The following is a 24,512-nucleotide window of genomic DNA, read 5'->3' as shown; positions in this document are numbered from 1 at the left end:
CAACCATTAGATATATTTAAACAGCGTTCGCTCGTTTGTACTTAGATATTATTTTATATGTAATTATTTGCTAATTAAGTTTTCTTTAAAACTTGAACAATTAATCATCCAATCTATCAAACCTTAAATATATACATCATTACTGTTCTATACCTGACAAACAGACAGACGTAAACTAGTTGATTAGAATTATAAATCTTCTTCGATCTAATCAATGTTACTTCATGTTAAAGTTGTCTGTGCAAATGTATTTACTTAAAAGCCAAATTTCGTAGAAGATTTGTTCACTTCAAATTTAAGCTTGAGTTCAAGTTCATTAATATCCGTTATAACATGGTCAAGAATGCATTGGCAAACAAACGACCTAAAAGCTATTTTGTACGAATAGTTCGGACGTCCAACACGTAAAGGCTTAAATAATGTCCTTTAAATCCATTTAACAACTAGCAATAAGTTTTAGGCGTTTCAATTACGTCAAAAACACATGTATTTGAGATTCAGCACATGTATCTTTACACAACAAGTCATAGACTCAAAATGATTATGGTCTATAAATGTACACAGATCCATTTGCATTGCTATATCATAGTTTAAAATGTGTTTTAATATATACATGACAATATGTGTATTTTAGAATGGCTTCTTTTTCAGATTGCAACTTAACTAAACCTATATTGCACGGATCGTGTATCGCCAATACCACAACATACCTGTCTAAGGCTGAGTGTTCGTGTGATACAGGATACACATTGCACGGAAAAAACTTTACTGAGTGTCTTTCCGATGGATCATGGAGTGACGCCAATATCACTTGTATCATCAAAGGTAACATCTATGTCATCCCACATTGTTCCGCATTGTTTACTCTGTACAATCTTATTTTAAACAAGACATTGCCAAGTAATATGGTCCCCTACCGGTGAAACTCCACCATTGTCAGTATTATGTTTAATTTGTTGCGATAGTAACCAGAATTCTTGACGTAGAAACAAAATGAATTGACGTGTATTATCTCCATATTGCCATCTGGCCATGTTTCAAGTTTCATGAAAAACGTATAAATAACTTTTCAAATTATCGCAGGATCCAGAAAAGTGTGACGGACTTACAGACAGACTGACTGACAGACTGACAGACAGACTGACTGACTGACGGACGGACAGACTGACGGACAGACTGACAGACAGACTGACGCACAGAGCGCAAACCATTAGTCCCCTCGGGTTTCACAGATAGGGGAAAATTAAGATAAAATGATATATTAACGAGGATTTTATGCTGTGTGCATGTGTTTGACATCGCCGTTTGATGTCATATTAACTACGGTACCAGTACGTGTTTCAACACTTTTAAAGATGTGTTCACGCATAATATATTAAATTAAGATTTAGTGTTAATTAAATTTTACATATGCGTTTATATGCGAAAATGTATGATCAGTTGAGATCATTTTAGATCGCCTGTATCTCTATAGATTGTGGAGCACCTCCTGGACTGATGAACGCATTTTTCACTCAAGGAGGGACGACTTACCATTCATCAATTGAATACACGTGCATAACTGGGTACGATCTAATTGGAAATAACACCATTGTGTGCCTTGAAACCGGGCACTGGAGTGAACTCGAGACCAAATGCGAGATAAAACGTAAGTGAAATTATAAATAAGTTTACATATTTAAAATCGTTAAATATTAAAAATAATATTGACACATTCAATAACTTTACATATTAACAATATGCTTCGTCCATATTGTTAGGAAACACCGACGAATAATAATGTACTATTTTACAAACTTGTAAAGTAATTGATTTTGAAAGAAAACATGACTTTTGGTGCGTGCAATTTTTTACTCGTTTACCCCATAGTAATCGCCATTTTATGTCAAAACCTATGGCTAAGCGACGGTGACAATAGTAATAAATTGTGAACTTCTTATCGGATAAATTTGAACACGACTTTAAATTGCCTTTTTTATTTAAAAAATAATCCAAGTGTTTAGACAATCCATTTATAGTGCGATAAAGAGTGATTTGTATTATGAGGTTATAAATTATAATAATGTTGACAGTTGTGATACAACGTCATTAGTACTCACAATCTGTTAGACATTTAAACAACTACCAACACTTTATAAAAAAAAAAAAGATTGCGAATACATTGTGCTTACACCATTGTGCAGACGAACAGTAGGTTACACAGTGATTCTGTAGAACGGCCAACGTGCTTCAACCGTTTTATTTGCATGCCGAAAGTTGTATGATCAGCTGCTATCTTTTTAGAACTGTTTATATGTTCATAGATTGTGGAACTGGAGTGAACTCAAGACCGAACGCAAGATAAAAAGTATTTTTAATGATGCAATATTGAACATATTTAAAACTGTTCAAAATTAAAACAAAATGTTGATACAAACATAAATTAACATATACACATCTGCCTCTTTCATTTCGGAGCTCTTAGGGACCATAAACGAACAATTATTTGCTATTTTAAAAAGTTGAAAAGAACATTATTTTGGAAGAAAGAATAACCTTCACTACAAAATCATCATTTTATGTACGTATTTTTAACCAACCATGATGATTTATTGTTCGTTTTTTACCACAACAGATATAAAACGTTACAATTAAGTGAGATTTTTCAAATTGTAAAAATACTCCAACTGTTGCAAACGGAAAGTGTATCTCCAATACCACCATATATAAATCGCCTGCTGACTGTTCGTGTAATGCGGTATACACATTGCATGGGGACAACTATACAGTGTCTGGCCAATGGATCATGGCGTGATGTCAATATCACATGTACTGCAAGGGGTAATTGTTCATGTGTTGTGGTCACTCTCTTGTCAAATATGTGCTCAATATAATTTCCTAAACGTTTTTTTTTTTATTTTACTCTTATCACTTCAAGACTGTAGTTCACCGCCGGAGTTGCTGAACGGCTCTTATACTCAAGGGAAAACAACTTTCAATTCATCGATTGAATACTCGTGCAATAACGGATATGACTTGACTGGAAACAATATAATTGTGTGTATGGAAAATGGTCTTTGGAGTAAACTAGAGGCTACATGCATCATTAAAGGTTCGACTTATTAAACTACTACTCTTTTATCAGGATATTGAGATTCTACTATATAATAATCATTGTTATGTGCAATGTTTTAAAGCGAACATCTTTATTGAACAAACACACTTAAGTCGACATTTTGAAAACAATATTGAGCTCTTTTGTCGTTAGTCTTATTCCGGGCATGCGTTAGTTATCATTTCTTCTTTCAGTTTTTATAATATTAAAATTGTATCGTATGTTCTTCAAAAATTATATACACTTGAATAGATCTATTTGTCTTTACTACCAGTTCGACTTTCGTTTGCGGTAAAGCGTACAACCATTAGATATATTTAGACAGCGTTCGGTCGTTTGTACTTATACATTATCATCATAATTTGCCAATTAAGTTTTCTTTAAAACTTAGACACTTAATCATTTAAACATATCAAACCTTAAATATAGACTTCAGTATTGTTCTATAACAAACAGACATACGGCAACTCGTACACTAGTTTATTAGAATTATAGATAGCGTTAGATCTAGTCAATGTAACTTCCTGTAAATATTGTCTTTGTAAATGTATTCTCTTAAAAGTCAAATTTCGTAGAAGATTTGTTCACTTCAAATTTAAGCTTGAGTTCCAATTCATTAACACGCTCAAGAACGCATCGGCAAACAAACGACCAGGAAGTCCAGCACGTGAAGGCTTAAATAATAAAGTTAGAAACATTTAAGTTTATGTCTTTTAATCCACGTAACAACTACCCATAAGTTATAGGCGTTTCAATTCTGTCAATCACACAAAAATGAAGTTAAAATAATTATGATTCTGTGATGGCCTATAAATATACAATAATCCATTTGCATTGCTATATCCTAGTTTACAATGTGCTTTAATATAAACATCTATACTATACTATAAACACATGTGTATTTTAGGATTGCTTTTTTCAGATTGCAACTTAACTAAACCTATATCGCACGGATCGTGTTTCGCCAATACCACAACATACCAGTCTAAGGCTGAGTGTTTGTGTGATGCAGGATACACATTGCATGGAGAGCACTTTACTGAGTGTCTTTCCGATGGATCATGGAGTGACGCCAATATCACTTGTATCATCAAAGGTAACATCTATGTCATCCCACATTGTTCCGCATTGTTTACTCTGTACAATCTTATTTTAAACAAGAGATTTCCAAGCAATATGGTGAACCTCCACCATTGTCAGTAAACATTTTTATTTGTTGCGATAGCAACCATAATTCTTGACGTAGAAACAAAATGAATTGACGTGTATTATCTCCATATTGCCATCTGGCCATGTTTCAAGTTTCATGAAAAACAAATGAATAACTTTTCAAATTATCGAAGGATCCAGAAAAGTGTGACGGACTTACAGACAGACTGACTGACAGACTGACAGACTGACAGATAGACTGACTGACGGACAGACTGACAGACAGACTGACAGACAGACTGACGCACAGAGCGCAAACCATAAGTCCCCTTGGGTTTCACCGATAGGGGAAAATTAAGCAATAAAATTATATATTAATGAGAATTGTATGTTGTGTGCATGTGTTTGCCATCGCCTTTTGATGTCATATTAACTACGGTACCAGTACGTGTTTGAACACTTTAAAAGATGTGTTCACGCATAATATATTAAATTAAGATTTAGTGTTTATTAAATTTAAAATATGCGTTTATATACTCACGGTCGTGTTTTTTTATAAATGAATAATATATATTAAAAATATTTATCCAACTTTGCATTTATCTTTAAATCGAAATACCTTTGTATGTACTAATGTGTATGTTTTGGGTGATTGTTGATATTTTGTGGTAACTCTCTTGTTAAATATGTGCACATTGTAATTCCCTAAAAGTTTATTATATTTTACTCATATCACTTCAAGACTGTATACCCCCGCCTTCGTTGCTGAACGGGTCTCGCACGCAAGGGAAAACAACTTTCAATTCATCGATTGAATACTCGTGCAACAATGGATATGACATAACTGGAAACAACATCATTGTGTGTTTAGAAAATGGAATTTGGAGTAAACTAGAGGCTACATGCATCATTAAAGGTTCGACTTATTAACCTACTACTCATTTATCAGGATAATGAGATTCTACCGTATAATAATCATTGTTGACATCTGGTAACCCTATCAACGTTCAGTTTTTATAATAATAATCTTGTTTCTATACAATTTTTATACAATTGAATAGATATATGTGTCCATACTATCAGTTCGACTTTTTATTACGGTAAAACGTACAACCATTAAAAATATTTGAACAGCGCGTTCGTTCGTTTGTACTTATACATTAATACTAGACTGTGCTAATTACGTTTTCTTTAAAACTTTGACACTTAGTTATTAAAGCATGTCATACCTTATATATATACTTCTTTATTGTTCTATACCTGGCAAACAGACAGACGGTAACTCGTACACTAGTTTATGAGAATTATAACTCTATATCAGACCACTCGGTCACCCGTGCTCATACAAAGAGAGATGTATTTTATACTGTAGTTAAGCAATCCTCGTAGTATGAACAAATATAACGACAACAACAGAACTCTCCAAATTATTAAATCGTTGAATTTTGTCAATTTACCAAAACGTGAAAGGCTCCCTTTAATGTCTTCAGACTTGCAAATTGAATGAGTTCAATACACTGTCAGATCTTCAATCATGAATAACTTACAGGTTAAGTGGTTGCCTGTTAGCCTGTGGACAGAAGATTTAAGCCCAAGAAACTCAATTTCAAAAGTTGGTTACAGTTGGGCTAAAAACAAGGTTAACTTGCTTTTTCAAAGCTTGAAACAACTCAATCCGATTAAACATAGAATACAAATTGGCGACTGTGAATCAATAAGGCCTAGGAAATGATTCAATTCCGGCTAATAACAAGACATGATGCATTTAAAGTATGTCATGTCGGCAAAAGTATTGCTCCATAATTTAAAGAAAATAGATCAAGTATTAGATACACATAACACAAAATGTTCATGATTCTAGGCTTGTTATTCGTGAGCAAGGCAACCGAAATTCTAAAGATGGTTGCCAGTTCACCAACCATTTGCGAAAAAAAAAGAAATGTTGTTATTTTGTCTAAGTTATGTCTATAACATAAATATGAGGATAAACACATCTCGACCTGTGCTTTAAGACACACTCTTTATAAATTTGAATGGTTTGGGTTCATTTCAAACTTGCGATATGAAATAGCTGTAACATAATTTTGAAAACTGAGTTGGGTCTAGGATTATGCAATAGCGAACAACTGTAGTGCCTTCAGCGCTTTAATTTTAAAAGAAGCGCTTACATGAGATATTTATGAAAATTTTCTTTTGTGTGCACGTGTTGGACATCGAATATTGATGTCATATTAACTAAGGTACCAGTACGTGTTTTAACACTATTAAAATTGTGTTCATGTATAATTTATTAAAATATAAGATGTCAAGTTAATTAAATTGTTCAAATATGTGTTCATATACTCATGGTCGTGGGTTATTTGAAAACAATCTTAATTTGCATTTTATGTACAAATGTTTAATCTGTGTGGGGATTAATTCTGGCTTTAAATATTGTGGACTGAAAACCCCCAAGTGCTTGACATATAACGTCTTAAGGTGATTTCCCCAACTGAAATTATTTTCATGTTTAATTGTGAGTTGTTTAAATTCTCCTGTACTGTAAAGGGAATTGGTAACTTGCCTTAAATAAATTAGAGGAAAGTAGATGTTAAGAAGAAATCCCTATTAAAAATGACTCGGAAGTTGTATTATTTAATGTTCCAATAAAAAAAAAATCACAGATTGCGGAAACTATACCCATACGCTGAATGGCATGGTTGAGTTTCCGAACGATACAACTTACCTGTCCGTTGCCAATGTCCACTGTATTGAAGGATATAGACTGAAGAAGGAACACAACAACAGCGTTACATCAGAGTACATTAACTGCACTGAAGAAGGTCTCTGGCAGGTCTCAAAAGGCTGCGAACTAAAAGGTATATATTGCCAACTCGCTTTTGGTTAGATCGTGTTTTATCAATAGCATAAATATTCAACATTATAATGCCATTATTACTACCATTATCTATGTGTAGAAAAGATGCAATAAATAGAACGTAAAACATTCAACACACTTCCACACTTAGAATCGTTCTTTCATAACGTAATAATAGCAATCGGTGAGCAATGTGTTATCCACAGACTGTGGTCCACCACCAAGTGGCAAACTATAAACAGTGAACGCACCAGTGAAGACTTTCAACTCATCAGCTGTGTACACGTGTAATCATGGGTACAGCACATACAATGACTCAACACTCGTTTGTAATGCAAGCGGGCTATGGAGTGATGAAGCACCAATATGTTATGGTATATATGTCCTGTACATGTTGTATCGTAAATAAACAAGTAGGGAAAACTTGCTGAAGTATTTTCGTTTATTGAAACATTAACCCACTTAAGGCAGACGAATAAAAATATTTTGTATGTGAAAAGTATTTATCCCGTTGCTCTGTTACATTTTGATTGAATGGAATTACTGATGTTCGCATGAATTCGCTGCCAATTTAAAGAACATATAATTTAATTTATATATTCAATAATGTGAATATATATTGCATTGTTAGTAAAACACATGAAATATATCATGAAATACCAAACACAGATATCAACGAGTGTCTTGACAGAAAGACATGTCACTACAACGCTAACTGTACCAACACTGACGGGAGCTTTAAGTGCGAATGTCAGACCGGATACAGAGACCTGGATGGGGTCGGTGGACAACACTGTGATGGTGAGACACCTTTCCTCTGCGTGATTTGTTGTTGAACAATGCAATAGCAATGTGTTCGTTGCATACAAGAAATAGGGTGAACATACGTGTGCAGCTTTTATGCAAAACCATTTGCTTTGTACTTCGACATTTTGGTGATTGGTCACTTGTTAATAAAGTGACAGCGTTCTGTAATAAAATTTATTTCCTGATGATAGAGATTAAGTTGCCTTTTTATATTTATATAATGTATTATAAAGGGCACTAAACACTGGAATACGTTGGTGCATGTATTTATGTTGAAAAGGATACGTCTGCTGTGATCGCAAATACTTGAAATACATGTACATCAATCGCATGCATTGCACACATGCAATTAGTCTTTAATTTCTGTGTTTTTATTTGATATGGTTTAATTTTATTTCATATGCTTATTAAAGATATAGACGAGTGTTCCTCTGGTGGCGATTTCTTTTGCGCAACATCCTTCAACCAGACACGTGTTTGTGTGAATATTGACGGAGGATACGTGTGTGTTTGCAACAAGGGATTTACTGGACCCAAATGTGAACGCGGTATTTCTTACTGTATTTTATAATGTACAAAGTTTTAATTTGATACACATTTATCAGAATACACGCATTTACACAGTGTCATCCATTAAAATAAAGGCCGATTTGAATATGTTAATCTGCTTATACAAATTGCTAGTTATCATGTATTATTATTATTATTATTATTATTATTATTATTATTATTATTATTATTATTATTATTATTATTATTATACCGGATTTATATTGCGCCCTTTTCTTGCAAAAATGCACGTTCAAAGGCGCTTTACATAAGAACATTTGACGTATCGCTGATACGAAAACATTTGGCAAAACTGTTTCAAAAGAAATCGATCACAATAACTCAAATGTGTGTCGCTATAAGACAATTAATGATCGAACAATACAATCTAAAACTTATGCTATAAGAACTACGTTAAAACATGCACATGTACAGTAACCATAGATCAGAAAGATCAACAAGACACTATAAAAACTACTCAATGTGTATAGAGCTCTATAAGACAATAAATGAAACAATAAAATCTAAAACTTATACTTTAAGTACTACGTCAAAAAGCATGCACAGAGTGATTGGTATTATTGTGAAGCATCTATTAAAGGATTAATAATCTAAAATAGTTCATGTGTTTACAATATGAATTCGTACTTACCCAACATAGTGTAACTCTTTCTAGTAGTTTTAAGTACAAAGAATAGGTACGTTTGATATAAGAACAAAAAGTGAAATTTATAAAATATTTTTCAGATATTGATGAATGCATTCATAATACAACGTGCGGTGGAAATGCGGATTGTTCAAACGCGTTCGGTAGATTCACCTGTGCATGCCGTGAAGGCTATCCACAGGGAAACCCCTATCTGGGCTGCTTCGGTACTGTCGCGTTCTTTCTAATATGTGTTCAGTAAAACAACCTTGAACAGCATGAAACAACTGGTTATTTTGTCTTTTTGATCATTATGTTCCATGCTGTCAAGTTGTTTCGGTTTTTGTCGTTTATTGTATGCCAAGTTGTTTACGACAATCGTTAAAAAGCTTCATAAGTCCTTTTTTCCCATAATATTTCGATTAGCATAATCGTTTTATCAACACATATAAAAAGAGTGTGTGCTCTCTATGTGTTGTCACAGAACCGGTTTAACTGGAGTTCAGTGGAGCGGGAGACAGATACTGGGATATAGACAACGAAATAATCAAGGAGTATCAAATCTCAAGACGGCTGCCGTACTTCGGGGAATATGTGCACTGGTTTAGGGTACAAGCATTCTTGATCACATATAAATAGTTTTAACAAAGTCCAATTATCGCAGGCATATACTTTCATAAAATCGACACATTAAGATTTGTCTGCATCAACTTTCCATGCAAAATATTATATTATAGGCATGGAAGTTGAGTATGCTCAGTCAAGTCTATGAAATAAAATAATTATAGGAAAACCAATCTGGAAACGCTTTCGATGTCGGTGCATGTTGGCTTGCAATCTTTTATATAAAATAATTTAAATGTTTAGCGTAAATATATTAGACTTATCTGTGTGTTCCAGCCAAGCATGGACGGATTCATTTCGCTAGATTTCCAACCATTGTACAATCAATATGGAGGTGAAAATGCAAGCGAGTGGAGGACAGCTGTTCAGAACCACAGAGTGATTGCACCGTTATGGACAAACATTGACAGCAGAAATATAACAGACGGAGGACTTTGGATTCACCTATTTACCGACCGCCAAAAGAACAATGTAAACATTGAGAAAATCCAACAACTCGTGCGTCAATACACCAACCAGACTGAGTTCATTGTAAGTGTGGCCCTGGTCGCTACGTGGAAACACGTGACTGTCCACTCGCCCTATGAATCCGGATATGAACTCGTCAAGCATCAGGTATGTGTATCATTAAATGTATAACGTGTGGGTCGATAGCACAATATGATAATGAAGTTAACTAAAGTTTGTACAAAGAGCTTTATTAATTTTTATTTTAATTTGTAAGCTTTTTACTCATTAGAACCTGTCGATGCAGTGTATTCTGGCATCAGACGGAATGTACACGTACATCATATTCAACTACGACCGGGAACAGTTTAGTATCAAACCGTTATCAGAAGTACCCGTTGCCAGTGGTTTCACAAATCTAAATTACACGGGAGTCATTTTGTCCAACAGACATAACTTCACGCGACTTAATCAAGAATCCAATGTTAAGCCAGGTAACTCTTCAAATAAATCAATTTCATAAAATTTTAATAACTATTTTATTTATTTGACGTGCGTACAGGTACATTAATTAACTATATATTTTCAAATGCATAATGCCATAATGCAATAGTGATTTAGAACATGACAAACATATCCATGCTGTTGTTTGTTAAAAAAAAATCAATGCAGAATGTATTCGGAACTCAAAACACCATATACTGATTTTGCAGCTTTTGCTGGAAGGTGGCTTTATAATGTTACAGTCATCACTGAATCCATGAAAATGAAATCCTTTGCCAAAGATTTTACGACAGTAATAAAGATGGTCTAAAACACTGATCAAGAAGAAGCTGGAGTTTGCCCTGCCATGTCCGTGTCAGGAAGTCCTTATGATCGAAGTGAGTAATGCACCAGACTGATGTTGTACACTTAAAAGTTTAATTGTATTGTGTTTTAGTGTTTATTTTGCCTTTTTGCTTTGTTTTCTACTTACCTTAGCGTACCTACAGATTTCAAAAAAGGCTTGTAGGCTACATATTACATATTTAATGTACCAAGGATGGCTACTTAATAAATGGAAGACAGTCAGAATATACGGTTATACCTTCGTCTAAGCTACTTTGCTTTATTTTGTATGATACCTTTTGCGTATGACAGTCAGTGGCTCACGTTTTCCTAGGGGCTACGTGAAGGTTAAATTAATTTTTAATAAATCAATGTAATATTTTGCTCTACCTTAAATCATATGTTCGTATTTTCAAACCAATATAATTCTACCTAGACGTCAATCGTCCTTTTTAGTTACCTATTTCGTTGTTTTTTTACATGTTGCACAAAACGTATTGGTCACTGTTTCAAGGTGTAGACATAACTATTCCAATTTAAGGATATTTCCTCTTCGACAAGCAAATGCACATCTAAACTTTTTGAAAATGTTTTCACACTGTCATACTGTAAGCTTAGAGTAAGTCCGAATTTTATATCAGCAGCATTAATTTTTCGGAACATAGTTAACACGAACGGAACAAAATATGGTCGAGACGTATTGGTACGCTTCAAAATCCAAATATTAGATACGTATACAGTGTTTAGTTGTATATGGCATTTGTAGCCGAATATAACACCAAACATAAAAAAGCAACTCTCTACGAAAATATACATCAAGCAGATGATAAACGTACCTTGATATGACTAAATTATCGAAGACATGAACACACGAATAATTATAATGTAAGCAATGGGCTGTTGTCGATATTTCTGCACTCTTTGCTTCAAATAAAAACATATATAGGGTATGAATATAAACAATAAACGAATTACTCATATTGTTTATTACAGGACTACACTTTCAACCGCAATGACTCCCTACGCCCCGGGTTTGGAGGCCATATGACATGCTACGAGTCCTGGTTCTTAAGCGCCTATGGCATCAAACAAAGATGCTGCTACATGTGAGTTGGCACGTTAAGAAGTAAACTAAAGTCATCAAGATCAAAGATTTTGGGTTCAAGAGTCACACAGCATTTATTGAAAAAAGTTTATTACATTTATTTGAACCTGTCCATCCCCGTTACCGTTTGAAAACTATGCTATTTTTATTTTCTGTGTTGTTTCTTCAGAGATGCACGGTTAAGGACCGCAAGTCCTTATTTTGATCTTACACTGGTGTAATTTGCCTTTGCTACTGTTGAAGTTCCTCAGGCTTCAAATACTATTTCCTTACTAGGTTCAGCAAACTGCAGACGCAGTACCCGGATGCAGTAGCAGCGGAGTTTGAAAACAAAACACTTGCCGAATTACTCGAGAAGGGTTACAATCAGTGCTGCTCTTCGGGCGTCAGCCAGAAGTTCTGTCATCTGTACCAGGAGATCAACCCGCCTGATAACTGCTCAAGATACACAATAAGCGACGAGATACCGCTCAGGGCAGACATCCTGCAAGATGACCTTGGTGTTGAGAAGCAACACGAGGACGCCCGCGGCGAGGGGATGATGGGTCACTTCGTCAGAAGTGTGCGAAAAATGTTTGGATTGTAAGCTTGACCACATTCACACGACAATCATTAACAGTGTTACCGAAGTGTGCAAAAAAAAGTGGTAGATATTCTTAAATGTGCATATATGATGTGTGATGTAGAGTCTTCCAATTATAAGTCTTGTAATTCGCACCTTAGTTCGATCTAAGAAATGTATTTTAGTCAAACGCTTTTGATTTTAAATGCTTTTAAAATATGCTTCACTTGTTAAGCATAATTTTCAGAGGTTTCATTGGAGTACTGTTATTTCTAGATACACAGTGAATGTATGTTTATTACATGTTTTGTCAGCGGGAACAATGTGACAATTATTTGTACACCTATAGGTAAACGTACCGCAGAATGTCAGCATGAATGGAAAAATGACTGGTGTAATCTGTGTTTCTATTTGTTTGCTGTTAAGAATGTTACTTCTAACAGCATGGAAGTCAGTGCAATTTGTAGTACATTAGTCATACTTTGGATTCGTCTGAAGGTGGTCTGCTTAATTTAATAAAGATAACTTAGTTAAAGATTTGTTAGGAATAATATTTCATCACAGAATGTTTTCAAATAAATTACAATCAGGAGTATTTATGTTTTGTGAAAATACCTTTAACAGAAATGTAAAGTTTGTAACAATTTGAGAGGGCGCATTTAAGACATAAATTTCTTTGTTCAATTTCTCGGGGTTCATTTTTGAACTATTTTCAAACACTAAATTATGTCCTTACTTATTGTAGAATAACCTAACCTTTGTTGAAGACTTTCTATAAAATAATCGAAAGATATGAGGTTGCACTGTTTAATCATAGGAAAATATTAACTATTATTGAAATTTAAAGATTTCTTTCACAAATATTTGTGCTTTTACAAAGAATGCCGAGTTCGAAAATGTTCTGTTATTTTCAAGATAAGGTACGGTTATATAACAAATAACATATATTATTTATGTTTTGCTTCATTGATTTAGTAAGGTACTAAAATTATGTACATTTCTGATGAAAGCTGGCATATTTTAGCAATAGATTTAATTACAGCTTGAATTTAAAATGTTACAGAAGTATATATACATCAGAAAAAATGCCTATTTCATTTGCATTTTCTACACAAATTGTGAAGAAGACGATAAACACAAAACGTGATGCAGATTATTTAATAATAAATAGACCAGTTAAACAGCTGATAAACGTGATTGAGTTTAAAATCGTGTCTAGGAAAAGAGAAAATATGACAAAATGTACATGGTGCTGCTCAAAAGGGGGCAGGATGGAAAGCTGGACCATCCAAGTGACATTACAAATGATATGATGAATCTAGGAATCCATGTGTCAAACAAATGAAATTAAGGTTTAAAATCATAGTCTCTCCATAAGCCATTTACCAATTGCAAAAGTTTATTGAAATTTAACACATTATTGTATTGACCAGCCAATAGAAGCCGGAGGGGATTTGGGCAAAAAATGGACAAAGAAGCAGCCCAATATTCCACCAATGATCTTTTCCTTTTGTCAACAAGGGTCTAATAAACAATTCCATAAGCAGAAGACCATTTACAGTACAACAAATCACTAAATTCATAGAATCACATACATTTTAACATAAAAAGTATTACACACAATACAAAAAATATGCATTCATAACAAATAAGGCATTAAATTAAAAAAATAACAGTAACAACACAGAATTCTAAACATTGTAAATATGTACATTGTTCCTGTTCATACACGATGTTCACTTTTTTCTCTTCAACTCCTCAAACCTACGTGAGAGGTCATCAAAGTCTACGTCCTCACTCCCAGAAGACTTGGAGCCCGGGGGATCAGGCAGGATACTGTTGGGTACGGCTGGGAGTTCTGGGAAACTGTCCTCATATCCTCCACCACCCTCTGTAACGTGAAACAGACATGAACCTCATTTTAACCAAGTGGTTTAACATTTAAAAATCGGTTCAGTTGGTTTTTTAGAGTCTGTTAACAATCAACTATTAAATATTTCGGGGCATTTATTGATCAATGATATTGGTTAAGTGGTAAATTTTGGAACTAGTTAACAAAAAGCAGATTTTTTCATTTGTCAGGAAGAGAAATAACCCGGGTCCTGGTGGTAATCTTTTTTTTAATTAATGAATTAAAATAATTTTGAGGTTTTTGTTAAGGAACCACTGAATCAACATGTGTTTTTGACAACAAGTCTTTTAAACCAGATGTGTTTTCCTCCTTCAGGTCATTTTTTTCCACTATGTCATGGAATTTTCCCCAAGCAATCGATTTTCACACTTAATTGCTTTTAAATTAAAAATTAAAACCATTTCGTTTACCGGAAACAAACTGATGCACATATGTAAATGAACGGAATTCCATACAAGTGCAAACGCGGTGTCTTCAGTTATCCCCTAGCTTCAACAGACCTAACTATTGGTTCGGAAAAGAATTTGGACATATGGAATTTTATGTTGCTATACACACATGTAATTACAAGTATATCAAGATGGTAAATTGAAGAAAAGAACTTACGATCCTCTGCGAAAATGAAAAATAATGATCAAATTAACAAATGACATCATAAAAATAAAAAAAGTGTTAATGAAATTGGTGCATCCATCAAGAAGTGAAAAAAAAGATATGAACAACAAATATTCATCATAAATTTACATAGTTAATGTGTGTCATAGAAGCAAAGTATTAGTCTTATTTATTTAGTTTTCTTATGAAAAACAAGATTTTACGTTTGAAAATGCAAAATTAAAAACAGGGTTTGATTAATATGTTGTAGATCTGTGTTTTATCAGATTTATATGGATTTTACTGCTTTATGTTTGTCTACATAGTTTAATGTAATGGCATGTATATGAAATGGGAGGAACTGAAATGTAAACATATTAAATATATTTATTTAACTCAGTTTAATACATCAATAACACAACAATAACACTTGAATGTGTATGTTCAAAGTTATTTATATTTTACCCCTAACTGCAACAAAAAAGGGCTTTTGAAATGTTTCCACAACTTGGGGAAAAAATTAATTTAAATATATATATTACTTGTATTTTTTTATTAAAAGTTCAAATATATATCGATTTTTCATGCAAGAATTTCTTCACACCCTGATTACATGTATATACTTACTTGAGAAGTTCATATTGGAGGTGTAGGGGGGCGGGGGTGAGTGCTCCTGACCCGCTGCAGGGGCTGATGGGGCTGCACTGGCCCCTCCATTCTGGTAACTGGCCCCATGTCCTGAGGGCGGTGTATTAGGGAGGGGCGGCGGTGCTTTTCCAGCCTGGAATACACAATGTTCAATATATAGGCCTCACTCTAGGAAAACAGGGTTTAATGCATGTGTGTAGAGTAACGTCCAAGTCCTCTTAACCCTTTTCCACTCTTATACCTATTTTGACAATTTTGTAATCCCTTAGAAAATCAAATAAAATAAAAAACCTTATTTGCTAGAACCAAGTTTTAAAGGCTTCATTTCCCACCCTAAGATACTGATGAGCAGCAAACAGCGTACAACATGAAGAGACTGCAAGTTACTGGAAGGTTGTTCTGGTTTTATGTTGTTTGTATATACATGTAGCACTTAACACTTTGCTTCTGAGCGGGAACTGGTTATCTCACCATTAGCTGAGGCGGTTGTGGTTGCTGTGGGTATGGTTGTTGTTGGGGTGGTGGGTAATACATCGCACTCTGGCTGGGTGGTGGCGGTTGCTAATGACCAAAAAATACCACAGGAAACTGTGAATAAATGTTAAATGCATATTGTATGAAATAAGTTTTTGAGAAATAACTGTTTGGTTCAATGCAGGTTGTGCATAGGTATTTTAAATTTAAACAACACTTACAATGTATTTATGTATTAATTAATTTGTATACTGACAACTATATTAAGAGATTGAAACTAAGGCCAAAAAAATTGAAAAAAAGGTCTGTTTCCGGTCGCCCGACTGTGTCTCCCGAATCGGCGCCGACCCTCACCTTTTTATTGGGGTCGCCAAAAAAAAAAAAATTTTCATTTTCGTTCATATAACATGTTATATCAAGCAAACACATCATATATACAGGGATTTCAATAGACGCAGAATCCTGCGTGTTGACGCGAGCAAATTAAAAACGACTCGCTTTTGACGCAAACCTTTTTTCTGCCGTGCGACATTTTGACGCATAGAAAATTTGGCACTTGCGTCAGTCAGTTAACATCTCGAGTTCCATGGTAATAAATCCTGTTGTGCTCCTAATTGACATTAATGTTTCAGTATTTGAAACTCGGTCTATAATCGAGGGAATACCCCGGGCGTTGTTTATCTTATCTCATCTCCTCCAATACACATGTCACCGTCTAAATAGTGCGTGCACACTACCTGGGTAATTAGCAGCAGTGATTACGTGATAATTGATTGACAATCCGATAATTGCAGGGTTTTTGCAGACTTTGCAGACGGCACGGTTAAAGAAAGTCGGCAAAATAATTATAAAAAAAAACAAAATTGATCAAAGGTCCATTAATAACGTAGATCAATTATTAGTCCAGCGAGTTTTGTCAGTTTGTTAATCCACCGATAATTACGAGTAACACCCATCTTATATAAACTGGAAGCACAGTTCATTTATCATACTAACAAGTCATAATACTTCACATAAACATTGAGAAAACACATTTTCTTGATTAGATGTAAATTATCCGAGTAGAATTAAATTGCTACATCAAGACCTTCGACATTGTTAATGCCGGATTATTGTAAATTAACATTCAACCCGCGTTCAATTCAAAGCTGGGGATTCAACAACAACAGATTCAAACTACAAGTAATGGTTATTCAATAATGGAGAAAGCATTGAATTTAACAAACATTTGATTAGGTTTGTTAAACAAGATAACAACATGGAAAATTTGGATTATTAAAGTTAAACTACTACAGGTAAGGCATTCTTAAGTGTACATATTTTGGAAATGTATAGTATTCGGATAAACAGTAATAGATATACTAGATGTTCCATGCAGTTAGATTGTGTTTTGTTACAAAAGCTATCATAGGGATGATGATAATATACATGTAATGATGATAAATATGTGATGAAAAGGTGCTACCGGTACATATCTTGAATTACTTAAATCTGTTAAAAGACTTAAATGTGTTATGATGAAGTAGATTTTAATGAGCATTTATTGTTTTTACAAATGAACATAGTATAGTGATACAAATAATAAAAGTTGTGAAAGGAACATGTTTTGTTTTTGAAAAACTTAGTCGATATTGTTGCACAAATTATTTATATTTTGTCATTATCTTTGTGTACCAAATCATTACAATATGTTGTAGTATTGTTATTTAATAATTAAAGCATTATAACTTTTTAAGATATTGTGTTACTCTTAGAGCATCTTTTTATCTAAAAAAAAAGAATAATACAGACAAAAACACAATTAACGCGCTTCAAAATTGACCCCAGCATTTTTCAATTTGACTCCTCAAAATTTCAATCCAGGGGTCATTGAATCCTGATTTCTAATATCTATTGATATCCCTGTATATATATACATGTTTTTCTTATTATAAGCTTTAGTAGCCTTCCATTCTAGTACCCGAGAATTAAAAAAAAAATCCCTACCTACCGACCCTGTTTTTTCCCCAAGGAGACCAGAAACGGGCCTTTTTTTTGGTCTAAGCTTTTCTTCCTACTTCATATCAGATTGTGTCACAAAAATTTGATCTACCTATACAGAGAAAATTACCCAATAATTATTGTAAATTTACTGATTAACAATTATAATGTAAAAGACTTCAATGCTGCACGCATGACTCCATTATCCTAGAACAACTACTGTGTTCTTATGAGCCTCCTTCAGGGAAAACTGGGCTTTATGCAGGTGCGTAAAGTTTTGTCCCAGATTTCAATGTACCCTACCTGGAAATAGGCCTGAGGCATCATCATTCCACCACCTTCTCCTCCTCCCATTCCACTTCCACCGCTTGCTCCTCCTTTTTTACCATCATCCAGATCTATCAGCATATTCCCCGCAAGCAGTATCTCGTCCTGTCCCATCACCGAAGGGTCCGCCTCAAACGGGACGTTATACGACTTGGCGATCTCGATCATGTATCGTTCAATCAGGATCTTTGGTGGAGCCTGAACGCCGAGTTTATGCATGACTTTCTCACTGACATTGTCCAGAGAGTTTGTGCGGCAGGCTTGTCCGTACTCTTTGCCGTATTTGATTGTGAGCTGATCAGCAATGACTTTAATCTCCGGACAATCTGTCTGCAGGCGCGGTGACGCCCAGATCAGGCTGGCTATGGCCTCCTCAAGGCCTGGATCCAACTCCCTGATATCAGAGACAAACAATGATTTGTACAGATGTACGTAGTTTTCATAACATCTCTAATAAAGCATTTCATAACATCTCTAAGAATTATCTTCTAACTTTTGTCTTAGCTTACCGAGCAATAGTTTTTAGCTGACCAAGCAATGGCTACCAGTAATTGAAAGTTTTCTCTGCAGCAGAATCCCCTAACAAATGTCAACACAGTGATTTATCCCTTCAACACAAGGTTTTTTGGAGTAAATTGTTAAGTCATGCAAATGAATTGATCTTGCTCAGGCTACCTATGTTGACAACCTTTTACTTTTCTTGCAATTGTCAATGCTTAAGTACATGTAGCAACATTCAATGAAAAACAAATTGCAAGGGCACAAGGGCATTCATACTAAAACATTCATGTAATTCTTAATGGATAAAATGTATTTCCGGGACGTATGGCATGTATGATTTCCCCTATGTTGGAACAGTTAAATTCTCCATAAAACAGTAGTGCATCTGATATACATCATACAACTAATTTAATTTCAGGTAAAACAACTAAAATGTGTCGCAGATAATGATAGCCAAACAACACATGGAAACAGACAAATCCACTATATTTCTACCATAGACAAAAAGACAAAGGACCACATTTCACTTGAAACTGATTGCAGTCATGAATCATTTTTTTATGATCATCTCCACATGAAGGTCAGTCCATTGTGACAGTTTGAGCAAGATTCAGCCAGTAGTTAAAGAGTTGCAAAAACAACATTTTGGAACAAAATGTATTAGTCGACAAACAGACAAAGGGACATAATTCTGCCAAAGGTTAATGATACCAAAATTCCTTTACCATCATCTACACAGGCTATCCAATGTTAAGTTTCAGCAACATGATTCTACCCAGTTACTAAAAGCAACATAAAAATTAAGCTACATGGCTTGTATACCAACATCTCTACTGACACACGCACAAAGAACTTCAAACTTCAATAACAAAATATCACATTTTAACACTGAACAATATTTAATGCTGCAAGTTGCTAGCTGATTCTAAAAGATCAAAATCCAATGTGCACTTTTGGAACAATTCATTCTAAAGAGTTAAAACAGACAAGTAACTAGAAATGTGTCAAAGACACCTGTACCCTCCCAATAAAGACTATACATGTAATTGTGCCATCCCTTGTCTCTGCTGAGCTTCTTTATGATCATCATAAATGATCACATTAAGGTGACTCATTCAACTGTGAAAGTTTGAGAGAGATCAACCATGGAGTTAAAGACTGAAGAGTTGAAGAGGAAAAAAACATAATTCTGACAAAAATTGTGGCAGCCTAAATTCCTCCCATGATGGTTAATACTAAACACGAGTCAGACATTTAACAAGAAAAAAAGAAAGTTCATGTGACATTTACTTGTTAAAGAAAATTAAAAAAAAACTGTTTAAAAAACAGAGCACAGGATGCACCGCCAATGACATCTAACTAGAATATTTTTGACTACATTCACCTTTTCGACATTATTTTAAGGGAGACAACTCTGGGTGGATTTAGTGAGGTCGTGGGGGGTACTCGATCACCTACTGCAGTGCGTCTGCATACAGTTCTGTGTTGAAGCAATTATAATTTCCCAATAATTTGCAGATATTACTTATATGGTATGATATTTTTTTTAATTTTTATTAGCTTAGTATCTTTGATTTAATTGTCATTCATGTTTATGCTTTATTTCGATTTTATTGTGTTTAAAATAGGTAAAAACGAAACATGCTTAAGCGGGTGTGGTATGGAAAAATATCTTACTTGTTAAGTTTTGGCAAATTAGAAGTTCGATGACATTTGGTAAAATACTTTTCTTTAAAAAGAACAATTATTTTAAAACAGATAACTTTGCTGTCTTTAAATGTTCTTGAATGGTTAATTGTTATAACTTATAGAAACTTTTTTTCAGGAACATCACAGTGTCAGCATAAACTGGGATAGTGTATCTAATTCTGCATGAAGCTCAAGATTTCTACACCTGCAATTTTATTAACTCTTGCAATAAATATTATACATCATCACAGTTACATAACTATGTTCTTTGAAATAAATAAAATAAAGATACTTCAGATGTGTGTCTACTTCATACCCTTACATTAAAAAATATCCTACACATTCAGAAATATAATAAATGGATGGTGGTTTAAGTTGCTACACATCCAAATGGGCAATGTTGTCATGTAATCATTTAACATAACATGTGATGTGTTGACATGACTATTAACACTGCCAAGAAAACATTTACTTTGAATTAAAATAAGTGGCCCTAGTCAAATGTCCATTGGCTTAATATCCATATGGGTTAAACTTTCACCTGCATCACAGTCATCCTTAATTGGTTGTGTGTTGGGCTATCCCAATTAACTACCCGTAATGGCAGATTTGTTCAAAAGAAGACAAGTATCAATGTTTGAAGAATTGTTATTGCTCTTACAGTCTTGACGCAAACCCCTAGCCCGACAGCCCGGTGTTAGTGATATGTATTAAATTTGGGCTATTAAAATTTCCTGATTCATATAGTCGGGCTAGTGGGTATTTTAATCTGTTCTATAAAGATTCAGGCTGCCGTTAGTTGTTCAAAAATGCTAAAGTGAAGACTGCTTGTATATGCTGATTAGTCCGAGACATTCCAACCAACAAGCAATCACTGTGACAGTCCAAATACTTTCTCATTAAAGTGTGTGTATTTGCAGGAGCTTGTGTGTGTGTTTGGTACAAGCTCATCTCAAAAACTGATTCACTATTTAGTTTTTAACCTAAAAGAAATAAAACCTGACTATAAAATGAATACTATCATTGTAAAGATTTTGTTGTCGGGATGAAATATTATAAACTGTAATCCCTATGATTAACAGAGAAAACATTAACCGAAAGCTTATTCCTGTTGATGTAGCAGAGCCAAAAGACCTAGAAGTATAGATGGTTTATGGGTCAGGGGTTCTGAAATATGCTGTCCGAGTTGTCCGAGTCGTCAATTTCCCCTTCAGGACAAGCAGTTTTTGAAAGCTGACTTGTCCGGGGAAAATTTCAGTGGTAATTTTTTTTTCGAGAACGAAACTACTCTATTTTCCGAAAATCAAAAACGAAAGTTTATATAAATAGCTTATGATTAATCTGCGGACTGGCACACTTTTTCAACTGGAGGTTGGTTATTTTCCGTTTATTATTATTTAATGTAGTAAACCAGTCCACGAGTATATATAGCAACAGCCAATCACGCATAAGAAAACAATTTTAATAGAGAAACCAGCACACATGTGTATAGCAACAGCCAATCACGCATTAAATAACACTTTTCGTACATTGCAAATGGCCGCATACATGTTCTAACGAGCTACATTTGATTTTTATATAATAAAACCACTTTAACGTCAAGCCATGACGCTAATCAGACCAATGATAAAATCAGTTCGGCGTCGGAAAAGAAGAGAAAAGCCAAGTATGAATATGATAAACATACGACGCCAAGCGGAAACGAGAATTTGTTGAGTCTTGGCTAATTGATTTTCCTTGGCTTGAAAACGATGCCGATGTGTGTAAATGTAAACTTTGTAAGGAGTTTCCTTTATTAGTGGATAATTATATACTTATAATTAACGGAGATTATTTTATTTCAAGTGAATTGTCTAGTCATGTTGAGATTATTAAATATCCGAGATGGTATCATGTGTGACTTAAACGTGATCTTATTATATGCACATCTTGCTTGTATTTTTTTGTTCATGTGAATTTTCTAGTTAACTATGTTTATAATTTAAAATAGAAGTTAACAAAAGTGTATGCTTGTATTATTTGCTCAATTAGTAATGACCTTTTCCTTAATCTATCTTAAAAGTACGGACAAGTACTTCTTTGGTACGGACAAGTGAATTTGTGGGTCCAACTTGTCCGTGGACAAGTAGACTTAAAATATTTCAGAACCTCTGTGGGTGATGTTCCTTATGATAGTACTAGTAGGTACTAGTTGGTTTGTCTTTTTGGATACAACTAATACTATATTTATTTATTTTTTCACTAATAAAATGGGGTTAACTTAGTAATCCTGCTCAGTGGTTGAATCTTCAGGAAATGTTAACATCAGCACATAGTTGCAATTGTATTTGATACATGTATGCCGGTGACCCTCAACTGCAATTTTGGTAACAGACAGGGTAGCCTAAGGTGTAATTATTTCTAAGAGATGAATCCCAGTTGAGGCTTAAACTTACCAGCCCATGAGTGAGTCAGAGATCAGCACTCTACCGGTTTAACTGGACGGGGTAAGCTTGGAATTGGGGACTTACTTTTGCTTAATAAAGATCTTAAATAATATTATAGTTGTCAGCAATAGATTTTTATGTATTTTAAAAGCACAACAAGTTAGGCTTGCAACAGAAGTAATACAAATATATAGATTATTATACAATTTACAAATTTAACAATAAAGTAGTCTTATGTTTACTAAAATGTGCAAATACATGTACCAATTGGTTTTTATTTCTGAAAATTTAGAAAAATGAGCTAATATAATAAAAAAAGTTAATTTTAATTAGTGGGTGGGTTGGAATTAACTTGCAGTCAAAAATTATAAGTTTGGGGTTGTTTTAATTATTGTCACTTCAGCTCACAGTACAGTAACATGAGAAAGGTATGATCTTGTTAGTTTTGTCAATACCGGTAGTTAATTACGGAGCCGTTAATTACAATGATACTGCACTATTATCGAGCAGATGGTCGTTGAGCGTTATAATAAAAATTATGATTGTTTTTATTAGTAATTAATCGGCAATTTATCGCTTTTATTATATTTATATAGTAAATATAGCAGATAGGTAAGGTGTCTTCTGTAGAGCGAATACTGTCAGAACCCCCCCCCCGAACCCTTAATCTCGCGTTATCTTGGCAGTCTCGTTACGCGTGATTTAACAATGTCGAAATCGTGAATGACAACCATGCATTAATAGTATCAAAGCATTCAACTTCAATTGCTTAAAAAAGGAAATAAACCTATCTGGTGTCATTTATAATTTTGGTTTACGGATAATTTTACTTGTTAAAGTTACACAACCAAATTTAAATTGTAAGCGCCTATGGTATGTCAATACTCACTTCTGTGTCTGAATCAAGCCAAATCTTGCCAGGAGCAAATCACAGTACATCTCCAACAGCTCCATAGCCTCAACCAGGTAATCTTCCCTGATGATATGCTCCACTCTGATTCTCGCCCTGTCATCCTTACCGCCAGCTATGTAGTCTGCTATTTCTTTTCTAGCTTTCTGGCCTATTTCTGTTTTCTTTTTCTCCAACAATTTTAAACGATTAATTGTCAGTCTTAAGTTGGTTTTCAACTTATTGTAATTCGCCGAACTGCTAAACATGTTTCCTTTTTACCTTAACACCTGTTCATAAATGAAACTTTCATCAACACATACAGTTTTAATGTTTTGAAATAGTCACAAGACTTTGAGTTGTTTTCGCTTATTTACCAATACATGTATTAGTCACTTCCGCGT

General features: G+C 34.2%; 1 protein-coding gene and 1 long non-coding RNA gene across 2 annotated transcripts; one reads left to right on the top strand and one right to left on the bottom strand.

The window, feature by feature from the left end:
• Positions 1 to 13,284: 13,284 nt before the first annotated feature.
• LOC127853761 (IST1 homolog) lies at positions 13,285 to 24,506 on the bottom strand. Its single transcript, XM_052388532.1, has 5 exons — positions 24,109 to 24,506; positions 18,580 to 18,997; positions 16,294 to 16,383; positions 15,802 to 15,955; positions 13,285 to 14,559 (listed from the first exon to the last, which is right to left on the bottom strand). Exons 1-5 carry the CDS (start codon positions 24,375 to 24,377, stop codon positions 14,405 to 14,407), a joined length of 1,086 nt encoding a protein of 361 aa, XP_052244492.1. The 5' UTR covers positions 24,378 to 24,506; the 3' UTR covers positions 13,285 to 14,404.
• On the top strand, positions 20,522 to 21,089 carry LOC127853762 (uncharacterized). Its single transcript, XR_008036740.1, has 2 exons — positions 20,522 to 20,636; positions 20,930 to 21,089. It is a non-coding gene; the product is annotated as an uncharacterized LOC127853762 (long non-coding RNA).
• Positions 24,507 to 24,512: the final 6 nt, after the last annotated feature.

The sequence above is a fragment of the Dreissena polymorpha genome, chromosome 12 (genome assembly GCF_020536995.1).
Source record: "Dreissena polymorpha isolate Duluth1 chromosome 12, UMN_Dpol_1.0, whole genome shotgun sequence".
Taxonomy (NCBI): domain Eukaryota; kingdom Metazoa; phylum Mollusca; class Bivalvia; order Myida; family Dreissenidae; genus Dreissena; species Dreissena polymorpha.
The sequence above is the reverse complement of the archived record's forward strand: the minus strand, read 5'-3'. Positions and strand labels throughout refer to the sequence as shown.